Consider the following 22117-nt stretch of genomic DNA (forward strand, 5'->3'; position numbering starts at 1 on the left):
ATTCTACTATATGAACTTGGCAAATTACTAAACTTCTCTGTTCCTTCTCTGATGTGAGAATGTAAGATCTACTTCATTGAATCTTTTTCTAGTGAGAAATAAATGAGATTAACGTATGTAAAACACTTTGCACAGTGTCTGACACACAGCAAGTGCTTAATTAATACTAGCAATTATGAAAGGTTTGGTTTAAATGTATAGTAGTTATTCCTCACACAGACCAGCTAGCTTTTGAGCAGCACTTTCCACAGAAGCAAAGTTGAATTAGCAATTCTCTTCAAAGAACTCCTATTGACTAGTAACATTACCCATCATCTCTTGCATGTATACTTATACACAGTTTAGTCATTTACTTATAATTTTTTCTCGGTGATTACTAACACAAAACATTTTCCTAAACATGGGGCATCTGGGTGGCTCAGTAGGTTAAGCATCTGCCTTCTGCTCAGGTCATGATCTCGGGGTCCTGGGATGGAGCCTTAAGTAGGGTTCCCTGCTCAGCGGGGAGTCTGCTTCTCCCTCTCCTTCTACCCCTCCCCCATGCTCGTCCTCTTTCTCTCCCCACCACTCAAATAAATAAAATTTTAAAAAATTTAAAAAATATTTTTCTAAACATATTATTAAAGTAGTAATAAACACTACACTTACTCTATTTGCTTGTACATCACATTCTTGTAAGTATTCTCTTTGTAATAATCTTATCTATTAAGAACCAGTAACTAGGGGTGCTTGGGTGACTCAGTTCATTAAGCACCTGTCTTGGCTCAGGTCATGATCCCAGGGTCCTGGGATTGAGCCCTGTACTGGGGTCCCTGATCAGGGGGGAGCCTGCTTCTCCCTCTCCTCCCCGCTCCCTCTCCTCCCTGCACCTACTCTCTCTACCTCTGTCTCTATCTCTGTGTGTCTCTCTCTCAAATAAATAAAATCTTTAAAAAAAAAAAGAACCAGTTACTACTATAATAATATTTAATTGTTGCTAATGATATTTTATTAAATTTATTAAATATTGGAAAATTTATAGCCTTGGCATGTCTACATTTCTGAGTAAGTTCTGACCCAATTTGATATTTCAGTACCCAGGCCTGAGTGTAGAGTTGAGATATATAGTGGCTTCATGGAATTTAATAGTAAGAATTTCACAATTATGAGATGTAATGAAAGGTTTGAAGGATCAAGTTTAAGAAAATGATCAGAGAGTAAGAATCATAACCCAGCTAAAGGAACAGGTTGAGAAGTAAGACACATGTTACCCCAAGCCTGTAATTATCATAAAATATTGTGCTACCATGAGTAGTATCATTTGGTCGAGGGAAGACTCTTAAGGGTATCAATTGTTTTGAATCAAAACTGAAAAATAATTTGCCTTTCCTTTTTGCTCAAAAAGCAGAGAAATTCATTTATGTCACATCTCATCAAGTCTTCTACATCAAGCTACATCATGTTAAACAAGAACATTCTGCTGTTATCTCTTACGATTAGTCTTTTAGGAATCACTCTTGGTGGGAATGTTCTGATTTGGCCAATGGAAGGGAGTCATTGGCTGAACATTAAGATACTTATAGATGAGTTGATTAAAAAGGAGCATAACGTGACTGTCTTAGTTGCCTCTGGTGCACTTTTCATCTCGCCGACCTCTAACCCATCTCTAATATTTGAAATATATAAGGTGCCCTTTGGCAAAGAAAGAATAGAAGGAGTCATCAAGGACTTTGTTTTGACATGGATGGAAAATAGGCCATCTCCTTCAACCATTTGGAGATTCTATCAGGAGATAGCCAGAGTCATCAAGAACTTTCACATACTGTCTAGAGAAATCTGTGATGGTGTTCTCAAAAACCAAAAGCTGATGGACAAGCTGAAGAAAAGCAAATTTGACATCCTGATATCAGATCCAGTATTTCCTTGTGGTGATATAGTAGCTTTAAAATTGGGAATTCCATTTATGTACTCCTTGAGGTTTTCTCCAGCTTCAACAGTGGAAAAGCATTGTGGGAAGGTACCATTCCCTCCTTCCTATGTTCCTGCTATATTATCAGAACTCACCGACCAGATGTCTTTCACTGACAGAGTAAGAAATTTCATCTCCTACCATCTGCAGGACTACATGTTTGACACTCTTTGGAAATCATGGGATTCCTACTATAGTGAAGCTTTGGGTATGTAATTTTTTTTTAATATCTGAATTTGAACAGAGTTTTGTATCACCTCTTTATTTCCCTGTAGCTGTTATTTTTCAATCCTACATATTGATAACTATCTATTAGTATCATTTGAGAGCAGGAAGGAAGATTAAAAAAATATGCTTTGTAACTATAGTGTGTTGTTTTCTAATTTTATGGACTCAAAGATACCAGCTAAGTTCTTTTATGGATAACATGTAGCAAGAGTTTAAAATCAGGACTGAATTCCCATTTAGATATTGCATTGACAATAGAAATTGCCTAGAAATTTCAGTGGTGGGCGCCTGGGTGGCTCAGTTGGTTAAGCGACTGCCTTCGGCTCAGGTCATGATCCTGGAGTCCCGGGATCGAGTCCCGCATCGGGCTCCCTGCTCGGCGGGGAGTCTGCTTCTCCCTCTGACCCTCCTCCCTCTCATGCTCTATGTATCTCATTCTCTCTGTCTCAAGTAAATAAATAAAAAATCTTTAAAAAAAAAAAAAAAGAAAGAAATTTCAGTGGTGAGTAGAGAAAACTGGAAGAGATTAAGTTTCCTATAAGTCCATTACTAATATAGGCATTTGTGTGTGTGTGTGTGTGTTTAAAAACATACATGCGTATGGACAATCTCTGATCATTGTTCATATATTTCCTACTGTTTACTAGCCACCCCCCCCCCCCCCCCCCCAGGTAGGGAGGTTACAACAAGGACTAAGATCAAGTTCCTGGCTTCAAGAATTTCAGTCAAGCAGAGAAGTCATACAAGAAAGTGAATACTTGCAGTATGAACAACGTGGGTAATGAAAATATGTATAAAGAACAAAGATAGTATAAAGGAGATGGGCAGTATGTAACAGGAGAGAGTGACATTCTGAGAAACTAGAGTTGAGGTGATACACAGAAAAAAATTTAAACAGTTAATATGAATTTTCCTGCAAAACAAGTGTGGGAAAAGAAACTATGTCCAATGTTATGAAATCTGAAAGTAGCATATGTGTGCTGGGTATTACTGATGATTATTTATGAAGGTCAAAAGGTAAGGGGGGGAGGCGTGAGAAAGAAACATGGAGATGTCAGGATTGCAAAAATGAATTAATTTAAATAAATATTTTCAAAGTCTCTTGTATGTCATGCTAAGCATTTTGGGTTTTGTCTACTAAATAACTGAGAACAGTTTAAAGGGCTGTATTATGACTAGATTGCATCTTACATAAAATATCTGGACAGATGTGGACCTAGAGTGAAAAGATGTTAGACTATAAGCTTCTGCATAACTCCAGGAAAGATGTGGTAAGAGCATGTACTAGTGAAGTAGCTTATAAATGGAAAACAATAATGCAGATGAGACTACGTCGTAAGGCAATTAGGAGTGTAGGCTCTTGATAAACAATTTCCACTTACAAGTGTGTGACCATGGTGAAGTAATTAATTCTCTTTACACCTGCACTTATTCACACAATCTCTAACAGAGCTATTGTAAGGACTAAATTAATTAACATAGAAAAGGATTTTACAATAGTGTCTAGGAGCTAGAAACCATTCAATTTGTGTTAGCTGTTTATCATGTGAAACTAATAAAAGCTAATGGCTAATTGGTTAAGTCATGTTAAGAGGCATGAGGAAGAGATTAAGATGGTTTCTTTTTTGGGGGGTATAATTGATATATAACATATTAGCTTCAGGTGTAAAACATAATGATTCTATGTATGTATATATTCAAAAAATGATCACCACAGTGAGTCTAGTTAACACTTGTGACCATACATAGTTAAATTATGTTTTCTGTGGTGAGAATCTTTATGAGCTACCCTTTTAGCAACTTTCGAATATACAATACAGTATTAACTGTAGTCACCAAGCTATATATTATATCCCCAGTATTTATTTATTTTGTAACTGGAAGTTTGTGCCTTTGACCCTCTTCACCCATTTCCTCCATACCTATCCCCCACCTTTAGCAACCACCAATCTGTTCTCTGTATCTATGAGTTGGGGTGGGTTTTTTTTATATATATATATATCCCACATATAAATGAGATTATACAGTGTTTGTCTTTCTCTGACTATTTCCCTTAGCATAATGCCCTCAGGGTCCATCCACATTAGCAGAAATAGCAGGATTCTCTTTTTATGGCTAAATGATATTCCACTGTAGATATATATGCCAGAGCTTCTTTATTTATTCATCCACCAGTGGATACCTACATGGTTTCCATGCCTCGGCTATTGTAAATAATGCTGTAATGAACATGGGGATGTAGCTATCTCTTAGAAATAGTGATTTTGTTTCCTAGAAGTAGAATTACTGGATCATATGGTAGTTCTATTTTTAATTTTTTTAGGAATCTCTATACTGTTTTCCATAGTGACTGTACCGATTTATACTCCCATCAATAGTGCACCAGCGTTCCCTTTTTTCTACATCCTTGCCAACACTTGCTATACCTTGTCTTTTTGATAATAACCATTCTAATAGGTGTGAGGTGATTAACAACACAGGAAACAATAGATGTTGGCGAGGATGCAGAGAACGGGGAACTTTCTTACACTGTTGGTGGGAATGCAAACCTACAGCCACTCTGGAAAACAGTATGGATTTCCTCAAAATGTTAAAAATAGAATTACCCTATGACCCAGCAAATGCGCTACTAGGTATTTACCCAAAGGATTCAAAAATACTGATTCAAAGGGTCACATGTACTCTGATGTTTTTAGCAGCATTACCAACAATAGCTAAATTATGGAAAGAGCCCAAATGTCCACTGACACGATATATATATATATTACTCAGCCACCAAAAAGAATGGAATCTTGCCATTTGCAGCAACGTGGATGGAGCTGGAGTGTATTACGGTAAGCGAAATAAGTCAGTCAGAGAAAGACAAATACCATATGATTTCACTCATATGTGGAATTTAAGAAACAAAACAGATGAACATAGGCAAAGGGAAAAAAAGAGAAGGAAGCAACCCATAAGAGAATCTTAACTACAGAGTACAAACTAAGGGTTGTTGGAGAGGAGGCAGGGAAAGGATGGGCTAAATGGGTGATGGGTATTAAGTAGGGCACTTGTGATGAGCACTGTGTTATATGTAAGTGATGAATCACTAAACTCTACTCCTGAAACCAATATTACATTGTATGTTAACTAACTAGAATTTAAATAAAAACTTAAAAAATCAATCAATAAATAACAGGTATGAGATGATATCTCATTGTGGTTTTGATTTGCATTTCCCTGATGATGAGTGATGTTGAGCCCCTATTCATGTACCTGTTGGCCATTTGTATGTTTTCTTTGGAAAAATATCTATTCATGTCCTCTAGCCATTTTTTTTTTTTTGCTATTGAGATATATGAGTTTTTATATATTTTGGATATTAATCTCTTATAAGATGTCTGGTTTGCAAATATTTTCTCCCATTAGGTAAGTTGCTTTTTCATTTGTTGATGGTTTCCTTTGCAGTGCAGAAGCTTTTTAGTTTCATGTAGTTGCACTTGTTTAATTTTCTTTTGTTACCTTTGGTGTCAAATCAAAAAAATCATGGCCAAGACTGATGTCAAGGAGCTGACCACCTATATTTTATTCTAGGAGTCTTATGGTTTCAGGTCTTATTGATCAAGTCTTTAAATCATTTTCAGTTAGTTTTTGTGTATGGTGTAAGAAAGTGATCCAGTTTCATTCTTCTGCATGTAGCTGCCCAGTTTTCCACTTATTAAAGAGGCTGTCCTTTCCCCATTGTGTGTTCTCAGCTTCTTCGTAATGAATTAATTGACCATATAAGTGTAGGTTCTTTGGCAAGGATTGTTAAGAGAAGCGTTAATTACAATTGGTTCATCATCTCCTCTGGGTATGCTAAATAGTTGTCCCCAAATTCAAAAATAGATGTTTGTCTCCTGGGATATAAATGAAAACTGAGCTATTCTGTTATTCAGAGAAAATAAGCATATCTACTATGTTGATTATAAACTACCCTATGAAGATAGAAGTGAATGGTCAATATTGTAGGGCTAAAACTGGATCTTTAAAAATGAAGAAAAAAGGGGGCACCTGGGTGGCTCAGTCGGTTAAGCAGCTGCCTTTGGCTCAGGTCATGATCCCAGAGTCCTGGGATCGAGCCCCATGTCGGGCTCCCTGCTCAGGGGAGAGCCTGCTTCTCCCTCTCCCTCTGCCTGCCTCTCTGCCTACTTGTGCTTTCTCTCTCTCTGTGTCAAATAAATAAATAAAATCTTAAAAAAAATGAAGAAAAAGGATGAAGAAATGGCAATTTTATGAGGCAACCAAGCTGTCAGGATCTGCAAAATCTCTTTAATCTGCTCATGCATGTAGTAAACAAACACATCTGAATATGTGCAGAATCTCAGTTAATGAAATAGAGGAGTGTGTACATAGTGCCTTAGTCACGATATAGGTTTACGTTTTTATCTCATTACTTATGTTTTTATCAACGACTTGTTCTCAGTCTTGGAATAACAATTATGATCACAATGCTTCTTATTCATATTGGTGAGATTATTAGCCAGATAAACCTTCCTCATGCTGGCAGTCTCGGAATCACGTATTCCATTGTATTGTGCTTGTAAGTGAATACGGGTAATAAAACCACACAATTTTCCCAGTCATAAGGCGTGAAACTAATCTTTCTTAACAATTTGTTCGTGGGAATGTAATGAAGATTTATAAAAATGTTCTTATCCTCTGATTTTGATACTATCATGTTTCTAATCAAATTACACTCTTTTGACTTAAAATGACTATTTAAGTTTGTCTTTATGAACGATATTCTTATTGATGGTCCAGGGACATGAACACTCATATTCAAAAGACCAGGTAAGAAATAAAAGTACTTAAATGACAGAGTAATTCATTTTTGTGCAAGCCTTTGTACATGTAGAATGACAAATGGGAATGATAAATGGAACTGACTTATAAAAATCACTTCTTTCCAATGTGTAATTTGATTTTTTTTTTTACTTTAATTTAAGTGCTCTAAACAAAGTCATTGCAATGAGCCCATATCCACAGGTCTCAAATTATCACACCTGAGTAAATAAATGGGACATCTTTCTGTAAGATTACTTTTCTGCTCTGCAGTGGAATGCAATAACCTCAGAGTGAGTCCTTAATCTCTGCTAATTGCTAGGTCAGATATTATAATGTTTAAATAACTTCTTTTATTTCAGCATATGGGTATTTGGTTCAAACTCATGGTTCAAAATCATGATAGCAATAATAGTTAATATTTGTTGATTTCTTCCTGTGTACTAGACACTATAATAAGTCTTTCACATGTTATATCTCTTAATCTTTGCAGTGTATTTGTGAAGAAAAAACTACTATCACAGATGAGATTATTGCGGCTGAGAAATATCAGTTGCTAAAATAAAATTATATAGTGACTAGTAGGAGAAAATAGTTTTCAAATGAAAGTCTGACACCAAAACTGCTAGAAAAAATTTCTCTGTTTTTAAAACTTCAGGTGCAACTCTATCAATTATTCAGAATATTTTAAGTTTAAACTTACTCCAGTACTTTTCCTCTTCCTTTCAGTGGATTTAGCTTATGAAGTCTGCTGTTCTATTTCTTATTTATATTAAGTTTGCTAACTGGAGTTTAATTGGCTTATGTTATCACTAGGTAACTTGCTGTTTCTTTAGGCAAAGGTTTCCATATGACTGTTGCCTGCGCGAGTTGCCTGAGGATAGGTATCTGGTCCTAAGAGAACTTAAAATGCCATGTTTAACTGAAAGAAAAGGCTTCTACAGATTTCAAATGTATTTATTTAAAGTTGAGCCAGGTAAATTTTGTTTTTATGTACGTATTAACAACAAAAAACCCCACCAAAATTGGGGGAATGTTTAAGAAAAAAATAATGTAGCATTTTAATGCCAGTAAAAATATTTATAATCCATAAACATTACCTATTGCTACCAACAGTTATACCTTTCGGCCTGTATAGAAACAAATAGCTTTTTTGTGTGAATAATCTTTATATGTTAGATTTATATGAATACATAATGTATTATTATACATGAATAATTAGGTGATTAATCTCTAAGAACTAATGCCATCTATAACAGCAGACTTTCCTGTAAGTATAATAGAAAAAACAACAGATCTTCAAAAAAAATTATGACTATAATATTCAGATCTTTACATGAACTAAACACCGAGCACAGGTAATTAATGTAAAATGAAGTGTTAGAAATGTAACAAATGTGAGCGTGTATATCTCCAAAGTGCTTGATTTCCAATAGTCATTTTAAAGGAGAGAAAAATGTATCAGGGTTCTTTCCCTGAAGAGTACTACATGTTGGTTTGGAACTTTTTTTTTTCCTCTCTTTCTTCCCAGTCTTTTTCTTGCTTCCCTCTATCCTTTCTTCCTCCTTTCTTCCTCTATTTTTTAATGTAAATTAATTTTGTTTGGTTAGAATCTTTCAAATGACTTCTATTAGCATCCCCTTTTTCATAATGACCCATGAATGGAATGACAGACATAAGCAAGACATCCAAGATGGAATTTGCTATGGGACATGCACAATTTCAAGGGCACTGTCACTCTTTGCTCCCACTCAATGAAAGGGAATGGAGATGATCATTTTTATGGATATAATCTTGAGTTTTCTATGTGTGTACTCCTTAAAATAAGTCACTTGTGAACTCTGGTACTGAATATATTGTTAGTAACATATCATTCGTGATGTGCCTCAAGACTGAGCATGACTGACACCTGTAAAGGAACTTGTGGTGTTTGGGAAGACCTGCCCCAAAGCTCAGACACTCCAGAGGACCATTATCTGGGAAGTGGAAGACGTGGGTCTAGGTGATGAGATCTGGTTAAACTGGTAGTTTTTAAAGTAAGATTCTCTCCCTACGTTATCAAATATAGCTAACATTTATTGAGCGTGGATGCTGTTCCGAATAATGTGCACGCATTTTTTTCATTCAGTCCTCACAACTATAAGAAATAAGCACCAGGATTCTCCACCATTTTGTAATGAGGAGGGTGAGTAACTCACCTGAGGTTACAATGAAGAAAGTGGTGACGCATTTGATGCGAGACCCTGAGCTAAAAGAAAAGTTCTAGAAAGATACTCAGTTTATATACAATAAAACAAAGGGGAAGAAAAAGTACATCGAATTTTAAGCTTTCAAGAATGCATTAACTAAATGAATTCAAGGAACTAAAAAAAAAGTTGAAGCTCTAATGTGAAGTTAAAACTCTAAGGTTACTAAGGAGTTGATTACTCAGTTTTTAAAAATAGTATGAAAGATGGTTTCCAAGCCATCTTTGGGACATCTTTATGGCCTTTGGGACCACCTCCAATCCAAGAGACAATGAGAAATGGATTAGCACAATTAAATTCTAGCCATTCATTGAAATGCTCACAGGAAGGGAGACCTTTAATTCAGGGTATGTAGTTGGGGGAAAAATTGTAAGAAAGAACTTGCATACAAAAATATTGTTTCAAGGATTCTCAATTCAAACTAATAGCATTATGCATATTTTAAAGAACTTTAATCTTAATTTAATTTTATACAGATGAACTACACATTCTCAAGCAAGTGTTATATACACTGTTAAACAACACAAATTCAACTGAGTGAATTTGAATATCTAATTGGCTTTATTAAATGGTTCAGAGATAGGACACATCTCATCTAGCAAGTAGAGGGGAACTCTGTAGAGCTGTAGAAAAGAAAGGTTTAAACAGTGTGGATTGAAGGGAATTACTAGCAAAGAATGCAATGTTTTAGGCAAAGTTTCCTTCCTAAGGGGAAGAGAAAAGTCAGCAGATTACCTCCTAGTGTTTGACCAGGAAATTCCAGTTGGCAGGTTAAAGGTTACATGCCTGGGGGAGAGTGGGGTGCAGTTAGATTAAGTCTTGGTTTACTGACGTGGGGCATTAACAAGACTTCATTTGGGCCTGTGCCTCTCTTTTTAACAACACAAATCTTATTAAATATGATTCTGAGAACTTTATATCTATTTTATTACCATTTGGAGTACTTCCTTTCAAAGCAAGCAGAGTAAGAATGAGAACTTGATTCATAGTATAAGGACAATATTCTAATTGGTGCAAACTTTCTCTGGCTGACTTATTTTTCACCCATGCTACTCATATATTGATGTTTCATAGACATATTTAAAAATATTATTTTCTGGGCTCTTTAATTATGTTTAAGATGTCATATTATCAAATAGTCATAATTATAAAATGTAGTGGTTTTCTAATTTTTGCTGTTATAAACTGTATCTCACATTTTAAAAAATAGAAGAAAGAAGAAAGAACATTGGGCTGGGAACTGGAATACTTAGGCATTCATCTCATCTGCCACTTACTAGTAATACAACTTTGAGAATATTTAAAACTTTCTCGATCTGTGTTCTTACATATAAAATGATGGAGTTGGCCAAACTGAACTCATGCTTTCTCCAGAATGCCAACCCCACTATGCTCTTACTCACTTCTTATTCAGAAAAGCTATTAGTGAACTCATGAAGCAAGTAAACATGTGATCATTTTAAATCACTGAACTTCATTTTTGTCATTTGGAATATTTGTCAGGAGTTATTATTTTTTCCCATTGATGGAAATTTAAATCTATGATTATACCTACATATATATATCCCCAAACATAATTTATTTTTTATCTTCTTAAAATGTTTGAATTTGCAATGATATATTGCAGGCATACAGGGAACTGGGGAATAAATATAACAGACATCTACATTGACACTGGTGAAATTAAACAACACTGTAACATCGGAGTATACTTTGAAAACAAAAAACAGATATGTTAGTTATTAATAAATTCTATTATCTGCAATTGCTCTTCAGTAAATTAGATAATTATGTTACTGTCCTGAAAAGGCCACTTAACAGTGGCAAATGGACTCCTCGAACTCTTCTTTTTTCTTTTATTCAGGGTAAGTCGTGTATTTGATTTGGGGATATATTTTGATAAGTTTTAAGTGCTAATATAACTGTTGCTAATGAACGATCCCTAATTAATTATTATATTCTACTTACATGGACCTCAGTAACTGGACAAATCTAAGTATTTTATAGATAAGCTTTTGGTTATGCTTTATATGTTGTTGTGTTTTGTCCCCTCTGTATTGGAAGGTCATGACAGCAACAGAATTATGAAGATACATCACATTCTTTTCACTAGGCCTATTTTAGGGGTCATTGGGGTTACTGATACTCTTCTCTTGCTGTTGTGCTTCAAAATCTAATTAACTTTAAAAGTACAGACATTATATTCAAATTGAGGCTGACTCTTGAAAGGACACAAATACAGTAATTCTAAAAGCATCGCTTCTCTCTCTCTTCTTCCCCTTTCTCTGTCTTTCTGGTCTTTTTGTTACTCCAAGTCCTGTAATTAGTCAGTTTAAAGGCAACAGAGCATGAAAAGAAAACAAGCCACTTAATTTCCATTCTCAATTCCTGGTTTCTATCCTTTTAATCACATTATTTGTTCTTATTTTCTCTTTTTAATGGCAACTTCTAATGATTTTAGCTTTTAAAATAGCATCAATATATGGTTACCCTTGTAGAGTTTGGCATTTACTGAGAATCTCAACGGACAGATGTCATTATATCTACGTCTAGCTGGTCATTCTGTAGCTAGCCCAGTGGTTTACCGATCAATCTTCAGGCAAATTTATTAACAAACATTTCCAAATTTTTGCTTTGAACCAAGCAGTTTACAAAGCAACTTTGCAGATATTATTGCTAATCCACAAAGTAATATAACAAATTAACATCACTATCTCTCATTTATGCATGAGAAAACCAAGGCTGAAAGGGTCTAGGTAGTTTTCCAGGGTCACAAAGCTTGTAAAAGAACAGTTTTTGAATCTGGGGCTATTGAACTCTAGTGTCCACCCAATTTAAGCTACTATACAATTCTGAGTGAAAAAGCGTGTAACTTATTGAGGTGCTAGGCCCTATCTTCTTGATTTGTATATGAAGATGTCATATGAAAGAAAGTGAAAAATTCTGTGCAACAAGGAGATGATTATCAGTATGCTTTATCAGAGAAGAAAACTCTCCTCTGACAAATGTGTAATAATTTACTCTATAACCCAATTAATCTAAAACATGTTGAAATCTTTGAGAAAACCTTTTCTAAGTGAAGGTTGTTTTTAGTTTTTCTTCCTAAATATGAGCCATAGGGAAGTAATAATAATGCTGGTCATTGTGCATTGCCAAAGTCTCTAAAACTTACAAAGATGAGGCATAATACCGTGGAAATCCAGCAATTTCTCAAATGATGTTATGATAATAGTCCCAGTTGCCCTACTTTGTCATATGTTTTTAGGTATGCAACTCAACAGTAATTTCATTATCTATGAAATGTAGCAAGTAATTTATGCCACACGACTCTGGAAGGGACTGAATTAGACAATGTATGTAAAAATGCCTCGTAATAGATATCTAACTTGAAGTTACTGTAAGTTTTGAGAAAGTGGCTTTAGCAGTAAGAATTATTATTTTTTGTTTAACCTAATTTTAGGAAAGATAAATTAAAGACACATTTTGTAATTATTATCACAGAGTACACAGACCCAAGGCTTATAATTTGACTTCTTCTTTTACTTTCAAATAGGACTTGATTTATTTCTGTTGCTAGAATAATAATATTATTACATATAATGGTTTGAATTATATCATTTTCCTTTTAATCTATAGATCAATTGACCTATGAATGAGTATGCCTATCACATTAAACATTATTTGAGAAAATAATCTACCTAAATATACTTTGAAAATTTCTTTTTATCTTAAAAGATCTACAGTAGGATGGTTTTCAGAATGGATATCACAATGCCCAAGAAGTTTGTCCAGCTGCTGGTTTTTAATTTGACTTTGACTGAAATTGTTCTAAGTGGAAATGTGCTCATTTGGCCAACGGACGGTAGCCATTGGTTAAATATTAAGATCATTCTAGAGGAGCTGATTCAAAGAAATCACAATGTGACTGTCCTGGCTTCATCAACAGCTCTATTCATCAACTCTAATCCTGATTCTTCTGTGAATTTTGAGGTGATACCTGTCTCCTATTTGAACAGCAATATAGAATCCTTAATTGAACACATGATAAAGGTGTGGCTAGACCACAGACCAACTCTTCTCACACTCTGGACTTTCTATAAAGAACTAGGAAAACTTCTAGATACTTTTTTTCGAATCAATATACAAATCTGTGATGGAGTATTAAATAACCCCAAGTTAATGGCAAGACTTCAGAAAGGTGGTTTTGATGTGTTAGTAGCAGACCCAGTAACTATCTGTGGGGACCTCGTTGCTCTGAAATTAGGAATTCCATTTGTGTACACATTGAGGTTCTCTCCAGCCTTCACAGTTGAGAGACACTGTGGGAAAATCCCAGCACCTGCCTCCTATGTACCTGCAGCTTTGTCAGAGCTCACTGACAAGATGACCTTTGGTGAGAGGGTTAAAAATACTATCTCTTATCCTCTGCAAGACTACATATTTCAGTCCTACTGGGGAGAATGGAATTCTTACTACAGCAAAGTTCTAGGTAAGTCTCTAAAATATTATCTTATTAATGTCTTCAGATATCCCATTTATTCTTGTTGGTAAAACAGCAAATGGTTTCTGTCCCACTGCACATGCCAGGCTGAAGTAAATATACTCATTATATATAATACCCTCATACAAGATCATTCTTTTTGGATAAAGTCCTTAAAAATGTAATGGTGGTATTATTATGCATGCTAGTGCTTCAGAGCAAATAATCTTGTGCCTATTTAGGCAATGGGTTTTCAATGAGTAAATCAACCTTCAAATATAAATGAAAGTGCCTTTACTAGGATGAATTGTGGCGCTGCCAAAAAATACCTGGCAAACATTTTGAAGTGATACATGATTTCCTTTCCCTCCTTCATTCCTCATTCTTTTCTTTGTCTGCAGAAAACTTTAAAAAGCCTAGGACTGGGCACTGGAAACCTGAGTTTACACCCTCCCCATCTCTATCTCTCCATCTTAGGCTCCTCTGGGTGCTTAGACTAGCACATCTCATCTCCAGCTTAATTTCTCTGTATCCTTCGGCAATCCTCAAGTTTCCTTGCCTCACATATTCCTACGAGGATCAAATAAAACAATACAAACAGCTCTGTATGGTTGTTTATCTTTATGATCCTCATGAACCTTCCTTCATTTTTCTATTTTCTTCTCTCCTGAAGGTTTTTTTTCCTCTAGATTTATCAGTAGTAAGTACCAGGGATATTAATTAACAGCAAAAATTAACCGTTGATATTACCAGTGATACTTTCTCACAAAGATAATATGCAAAATATTGTCCTTTTACATACCTTTCAGCCTTCCTCCCTCCCACTCTTTATTTTCCTTTCTTTCTCCTTCCCCTCTTCTCTCCCTCCCTCCCTTCCTCTCTCCCCTCCTTCCTTTCTTCTACTATGCTTTCTTTGTGTAAAAAAAAAAAAGTATTTATTGAACACCAACCCGGTACCTGCCACTTTTCTAGGTACATTTTGCAAAATGGATCAAAATCTCTACTCCTCTTGGAGCTTACATTTTAGTAAGAGGATACAGACAGTAAATAAATAAAATATAAGATGTTAAACTGTGATATACGCTATGTAGTAAAATAAGAATAGGTAGTTTTGGGAGGAGGGTTATACTTTTAACTCCAGTGGTCAGGGAAGGTCTCAAAGGGTGACATTCAAATGAAGACTTGAGGGCAGTGAGTGTGAGAGCCATTGGGATCTCTGGGGGAAAAACAGTTTAGACATCCATAAGAACAAGTAGAAAGATCTGTGGCAAGCCATAGAAGCAGGAATATCCTCACTGTAATGTGACCTTAATCTTCCCTTTCACAAGCAGAATTTCTATACATTTTTTTCTTTTCTGGTTTTTGGAATATTCTTCATCCAGTTTTTCATCACTTAAACTTTTAAATTTCTTCATAGAGTTGTCTAGAGGGAAGATATTGAACTTACGATGCATATGTAAATAAAAGATATGCAAGATAATTCAAATTTGTATATGCCTTTAAAAATACAGTAATTAGAATTTTTAAAGTAAAATGTTTTGTTTTTATATTCACTATAATGTCACTTAACTATATTTTCTTTTTCCCTGGGTTCCAAATTTCATATGCTTCAATGACATATTTTTATTTTATTTTTATTTTTTTTAAAGATTTTATTTATTTATTTGACAGAGAGAGACACAGCGAGAGAGGGAACACAAGCAGGGGGAATGGGAGAGGGAGAAGGAGGCCTCCCTCCAGGCAGGGAGCCCAATGTGGGGCTCGATCCCAGGACCCTGGCTGGGATCATGACCCGAGCCGAAGGCAGCCGCTTAACGACTGAGCCACCCAGGTGCCCCAATGACATATTTTGATTTAAATTTAGATGTTATTTTACAAGACATTTGCAATGTGTCCTTTAATAATTACTTTGCCCATAGATGCATCACATACCAACTATTGCAGGTATTGAGTGAGATAACAGTCTCTGTTCCTTAAATAAGGGGATACAAAAAGTAAGATGGTGAAGGTTCTTGGAAAGCACATGAGGTTCTGGGTTCAAGTTCCATTTGCTGTGTAATTTCAGGCAAGTGATTTAAACTCTGAGTCACAACATTTCTACCTTTTTAAAAGGGGGTAATTATTTTACTGTACTCTTTAGGATGATCATATGATATATGGATATGCTATGTCAATTATAAGGAATTGTACTTATGTTAGATGTTGTTTACAGCAAACTATGTAAGAACTCCGCAATGACAAAAGCCCGGGGTTCTGTGCTTACTAAGTAGTCAATATAGATAAGCAAAGAATAAATGCCCTCTGGGGTAAACTAACTCTTCCTTCTCAGAGGGAATCATGACAGATTATATAATGTATGCAAAAGCCTTTGTAAAACAGAATGTTCTTGTCTTCTCATTTTCACAGGATCATAATCTAGTTTCAGAAATCCTACATCCTGAGAAATCAGATATCATATTTACTTTAATCCTTTATATTCCTCATGTTACTAATCATACTTGAACAACAAATAATTGCCTTGGATATTTTATTTCAAATTGAAGTACTGGGAGTAGTATAATCTAATTTGCCTTTTGACTGAAATTACATTCTTAAAGTATTAGGGACACCTGGTAGCTATAAACTGATAGTGAAGTAGATCAGGTACCTTACATTTGATATTATTATCAAACATAGGAGAACACAGGGTATTTAATAACATCAAATTGCAGGAGAGTTTCCATCTCCATGTTTAATCTTTTGTTTTCTGGGAAAAATCAACTAGAAAAATAGCATGTTTAAGTGTGATAACAAAAAATCCAGATTTCTATATTGAAGGAAACAAGTTAGAAGGAAATATCTCACTGTACTGGTTAAAAATCCTGTTTTATTTATCAGTGAGATCTTAAATTTTATGGATGAAGCAAATAAAATTCATCAATTCAATTTTAAATATGCTTTTAACACCTAATGGAACAGGCCTATCTGGAAATATGACAATCATTGCTATTCATATACAGGAGTGAATCTCTAATTAATCTTGCTCAAGCCCAGTGTTCCGCAGGGCATCTTCAAATTGCACTGAGCTTGATCTCTCCCCAGCTTCCGAGAGATCTGCTGACTGGCAATAGCTCTAATGTGGACAGAATTTGGGACTTGCTTTTGCTACAGCTATAGGAAGGATGAGGGCCTGAATGCTGTAGTAGAACTAAACAGGTATAGCAACGGCATGTCCCCATTTGTCTGTGTCTTTTTATTTTACCAGTCTTTTTCCATCTTTCCAAGCACACTGCAGATCAAGAGAGCAGAAAGCCCAGTACTAATCTAGGCACCATTTGGCCAGTGGAGCCCACTTTTACACATCAGCACCACACTGGTTCCATGTTGGTCCCTTTCTCTCCCTATTGCAAAATTTTAAATGGATTCCCTAGAACTAGTGCTACCTTTCCCAGCCCATGAAGAAACAAAACGAAACAAAATGAAACAAAACAAAACAAAACAAAACAACAAAAAGTTTCTTAAAGCTTCTTAACATTTCTTCTCTACCTTACTTGCCTGGAACGGGGCTAGATTAATCACATTTTTTTAAATATATATTTGATTTCTGGTTCCCGTTCTGGACCCAGTGTTTTATTTGTTATACATTCTAATCCCCATTGTCAACCTCCCATCCTTTTTCTGGAAAACTTGGATCTATCTCTCTGTTAATCTTCCCTCACATAAGGCTTCTAATTCCTTCTCACACGCAATTTCCCTAGGGTCAGTGCTGTAAGGTTTTTGAAATTCTGTGTAACCTATCTTTTGAAGTAATACACAAATCCTAATTTTACAGTTTACTGAAGTTTCACAGTATGAACTTACCCATGCAACCAGCACCCAAATCAAGAAACAAAACATACCCATAGCTCCTCTTTCTCCTCATACCAGTCTCTACAACTCCTAAGGGTAACCACTTGACTTCTAACACTACAGATTAACTTTGCCTGATTTTAAACTTTGTATAAATGAACCACACATTGTGTACTCTTTTGTATTTTGGTTCTTTTACTAATGTTTTTTATATTCACCCAAGTTTTTGCATAGAGGTATAATTTGTTCATTCTCAGAGTTATGTAGATTCTATTGAATTAACATACCACATTTTATTTATCCATTTTGCTGTTGATAAACATGTAGACTATCCTGGTTTTGGCTATTTATGATAAACACTGCCATGAACATTCTTTTACATGTCTTTTGGTAAATATGCGTGTGTCATACCTGAGTGGAAATGCTAGGTCATAGGATATGCATTGTTTAGCTTTAGTACATACCACTAAAATCTAGTTTCTCAAGTGCTTGTGCCAATCAATAATCCCATCAGCCATTTACTAAGATTCCAATTGTTCTTCATTCTTACTAACAATTAGTATTTTCTTTTTGCCTTTTGAAAAAATTATAACCATGCTGTTGATGTATAGGGTTATCTCATTTTTAAAAAAGATTAGAAACTAATTTATACATGGTAAAAGGAAGTGCATAAAGTATACAGTGTGATTTGTTTTGTCAAATGTATATATCTCTGTAACCAGCATATCAATCAATTTCTGGGATTCCTTTTCTAAAAATGCTGTTCTCCACACCCTTTCAGAGAGAGTAACTCTTACCACTTAGTTTTTATTCTTCATTCTGATTTCCATTTTCCTTTTGTGGGCTTTTAAAATGCATTATCTAATAATTTTAACTCTTCCATTTTTCCTTTTGTGGGCTTTTAAAATGCATTATCTAATAATTTTAACTCTAAAAGTAACATGATTACATTGTCACTCATATTCAGTTTGTGCTCCATCAAGCAGCTCTGGTCTAGCTCTACTCAGTGATTCTGCAGCTAACACCCTTGCTAATTGTACCATCTTTGCTATTAACTTATTAAATAGCTACTCTTACTAAACAACTACCAAGAGCTTTGGTAGGTACAATGCAGACATTATTAGTAATCCAATACACAAGCCAAGAATGATCATTATCTTTTACATTGGAGCCCTCAAAATTCAGAAAGATTAAGGATTTTGCTGAAATCACCAAATATGTAACCGAACCAGAGAAGACCCTATGTATATTAAATCCACTACATAAAGAAATTCACGTTCCTAGGAATAATGACCACCCCATAATTTCCAGGATTTTAATATGAAAAGTCCTAGGTAGGGAAAAGAAAGAAACAAGTCTGCCCAACTCCCACTGTTTGCTTGGTGATCTGGTGTTTCCTGTGAGCATTCTTTCACCCAACTTTCTTGAGGGCACTGCTGTGACATTATTTCAACTTGATAGATTTTGTTTGTTTTGCAAGTTAAAAATCTTTGACTATTTTGGTGCAAACTGTCTCTGTTGTCACAGAGAAGTATGTGGTCCTGAGTTTGCTGAACTTTGCTTTGTCTTCAGGGAATGGCATGCAAGTCCTGGGTACCTTTGGCCTCTCCTGCTTGCTTATGGTGTTATAGGAATTTTGAAATAATCTTAACTAGCTTTTGAGAAGGAAAAGAACTAGTGTTATTTGCATTGGCATACAGTTAAGTGCAAATGTTTGGTTTAAACTCTCATTTTAACTGTCACCATTCCAAGAATATATTATTATTTTACTTTTAAAAATCATCTATGTGGGGGCGCCTGGGTGGCTCAGTTGGTTAAGCGACTGCCTTCGGCTTAGGTCATGATCCTGGAGTCCCTGGATCGAGTCCCGCATCGGGCTCCCTGCTCGGTGGGGAGTCTGCTTCTCCCTCTGACCCTCCCCCCTCTCATGTTCTCTCTGTCTCATTCTCTCTCTCAAATAAATAAATAAAATCTTTGAAGAAAAAAAAATCATCTATGTGTCTTTTGGAATGCTTACCAATGTTTCTTATATGGGTTTTACATATTTGTTGTTAAATTTCAGCCAACTGATTTGCTTTTTTGTTGGCCTTATAAATGGGTTCCCTCTTCCTTTTCTCTTCTATTGGTCATTGTTTGTATACATAAAACCTAATTATCATTCAATTTCAATTTCATATCCTGATATTTGTCCATATTATCCTATGCTTTACAGTAGTCATCCAAACACGTGTTCATTAAACTGATACTAGAAATAAATTACATCTCTCTTTCTAATTCTTATGTCACTGGTCACCTTCTCTTGTCTAATTTTACTTCTGATAAATTCAGACTTATTTAATAATAGTGAAGATAGTTGTCTTCATCTTTTATTTTTAAATTTAGTTGAAATAACTAAATTTATTCATTAATTAACTTGCTTGTTTATGAGCCATGTGAACAAAATATCAATTACTTAATTACTATTACACTTAGTATTTTCTTTTGTACATCAGAACTGTGTCAAGTTTTGTCAACTTTTTTTTCCACCTATGGCAAGAATTATTTGATTTTCTAGGCAGGTTAATAGATGAATTATATGAATAGATTTCCTATTATTGAATTATTTCTGGAATGATTTTAAATCATTTTTGTAAAATATCATTAATATTTTGCTGGATATATTCTTATTGATAAATGAAGGGCTGGATAGAAATAGAATAAAAAATATTCCACTTTTGTGCAATCTCTTTAAGATTTTGGAACCATATCACAGACATTTCATGAAAATAACCTTTGTTTTCCTTCTTTTTCTATGCTTGTCACACTTCAAAAGTTTTTTTATTTTTGATATTTTAAGGTTTAGTATTTTCTATTCTTTTTCCTCCAGATTTATTGAGATATAATTGACATATAATATTGTGCAAATTTAAAGTGTACAAAGTAATGATTTGATAGATGCATATATTGTAAAATGACTACAACAATAACGTTAGTTAACACTTCTATCACCTCATATAGTTACAGCTGTGTGTGTGTGTGTGTGTGTGTGTGGTAGAACTTACTCTTTTAGCAACTTTCAAATATATTATAGAGTATTGTTAACTATAGTCACCATGTTGTACATTATATCTCCAGAACTTACTTATCTTGTAACTGGAAGTTTGTACCCTTTGATCACCTTCACCCATTTCCTCCACCTCTCAACCTCTAACCCTGGAAACCACCATTCTACTCTCTGATGAGTTTGGCTTTTTTTAGTTTCCATATACAGGTGAGATCAGACAGAATTTGTCTTTCTCTGCTTGACTTGCTTCACTTAGCATAACACTCTCAAGGTTCATCCATATTGTTGAAAATGGCAGGTTTCCCTTATTTCTCATGGTTAATTTCTATCCCATTGTGTGATGTATACATCACAACTTCTTCATTCATCTGTCAACGGACACTTCGGTTGTTTCTATATTTTGTCTGTTGTGAGAATGCTGAAAAAAACATGGGAGTGCAAATATCTTTCCAAGACAGTAATTTCATTACCTTTGGATATATACCCAGAAGTGAAATTGCGGGATCATATGTACCTCTACGTTTAATTTTATGAGGAACCTCCATACTGTTTTCCACAGTGGCTGCACCAGTTTACATTCCCACCAGCAGTGCACAAGGGTTCCTTTCCTCCACAGTTTTGCCAACACTTATCACTTGTCTTTTTGATAATAACCATTTTAACAAGTGTGAGATGATAACTCATTGTGATTTTGATTTGCATTTCCTGGTGATTATTGATGTTGAGCTCCTTTTCATGTACCTGATGGCCATTTTTATGTTTTCTTTGGAAAAATATCTCTTTGGATCCTCTTCCCATTTTTAATTGGATTATTTGAGGTCGTCTGCTGTGAGTCCCTTACATATTTTGAATATTAACCTTTTATCAGATATGTGCCTTGCAAATATTTTCTCCCATTCTGTAGGTTAACTTTTCACTTTGTTTCTTTTGCTCTGCAGAAGCTTTTGAGTTTGATGTGGTACCACTTGTTTATTTTTGCCCTTATGTTTTGTGGTTGAGGTGTCACATCCATAAAATCATTGCCAAGACCAGTATCAAGCTGCTTTGATTCTATGTTTTCTTCTAGGAGTTCTATGGTTTCAGGTCTTATATTTGTCTTTACCATTTTGAGTTCATTTTTGTGAGTGGTGTAAGATAGGGATCCAATTTCATTCTTTGGCGTAAGAATATCCAGTTTTCCTAGCTTCATTTATTGAAGAGACTATCTTTTCTTTATTGAGTATTCTTGGGTTACTTGCCAAATATTAGTTAACCATATATGCATGGGTTTATTTCTGAATTCCCAATTCTGATCTGTTGATCTATGTGTCTGTTTTTATGTCAGTATCATATTATTTTAATTACTGTACCTTATAAATGTAGTTTAAAATCAGGAAGTGTGAGGCCTCCAGCTTTGATCTTTTTTCTTGGGATTATTTTGGCTATTCAGGATCTTCTGCGGTTCCATACAAATTTTAGGGTCATTTTTCTATTTCTGTAAAAAATGCCATTGGAATCTTAATAGGGATTACACTGAAGCTATAGATTGCTTTGGGTAGTAC

The 22117-nt window shown here is 35.0% G+C and overlaps 1 protein-coding gene across 4 annotated transcripts in view; it reads left to right on the forward strand.

Annotated features, from left to right (window-relative positions):
* Nucleotides 1–1438: 1438 nt before the first annotated feature.
* LOC118010479 (UDP-glucuronosyltransferase 2A1) overlaps nucleotides 1439–22117 on the forward strand; it is a 57473-nt gene continuing 36794 nt past the window's right edge. For 2 of the 4 annotated variants that reach the window (XM_035004874.1, XM_035004875.1), the window contains exon 1: nucleotides 1439–2156. In XM_035004874.1, coding sequence (XP_034860765.1) covers nucleotides 1439–2156 — 718 coding nt within the window. Of the gene's footprint in view, nucleotides 2159–12996; nucleotides 13715–22117 lie in introns of those variants that run through there. The other 2 variants (XM_035004870.1, XM_035004873.1) reach the window with 2 other exon arrangements.

This window comes from Mirounga leonina, unplaced genomic scaffold (assembly GCF_011800145.1).
Source record: "Mirounga leonina isolate KUSES-001 unplaced genomic scaffold, KU_Mleo_1.0 Mir_129, whole genome shotgun sequence".
Classification (NCBI taxonomy): Eukaryota; Metazoa; Chordata; class Mammalia; order Carnivora; family Phocidae; genus Mirounga; species Mirounga leonina.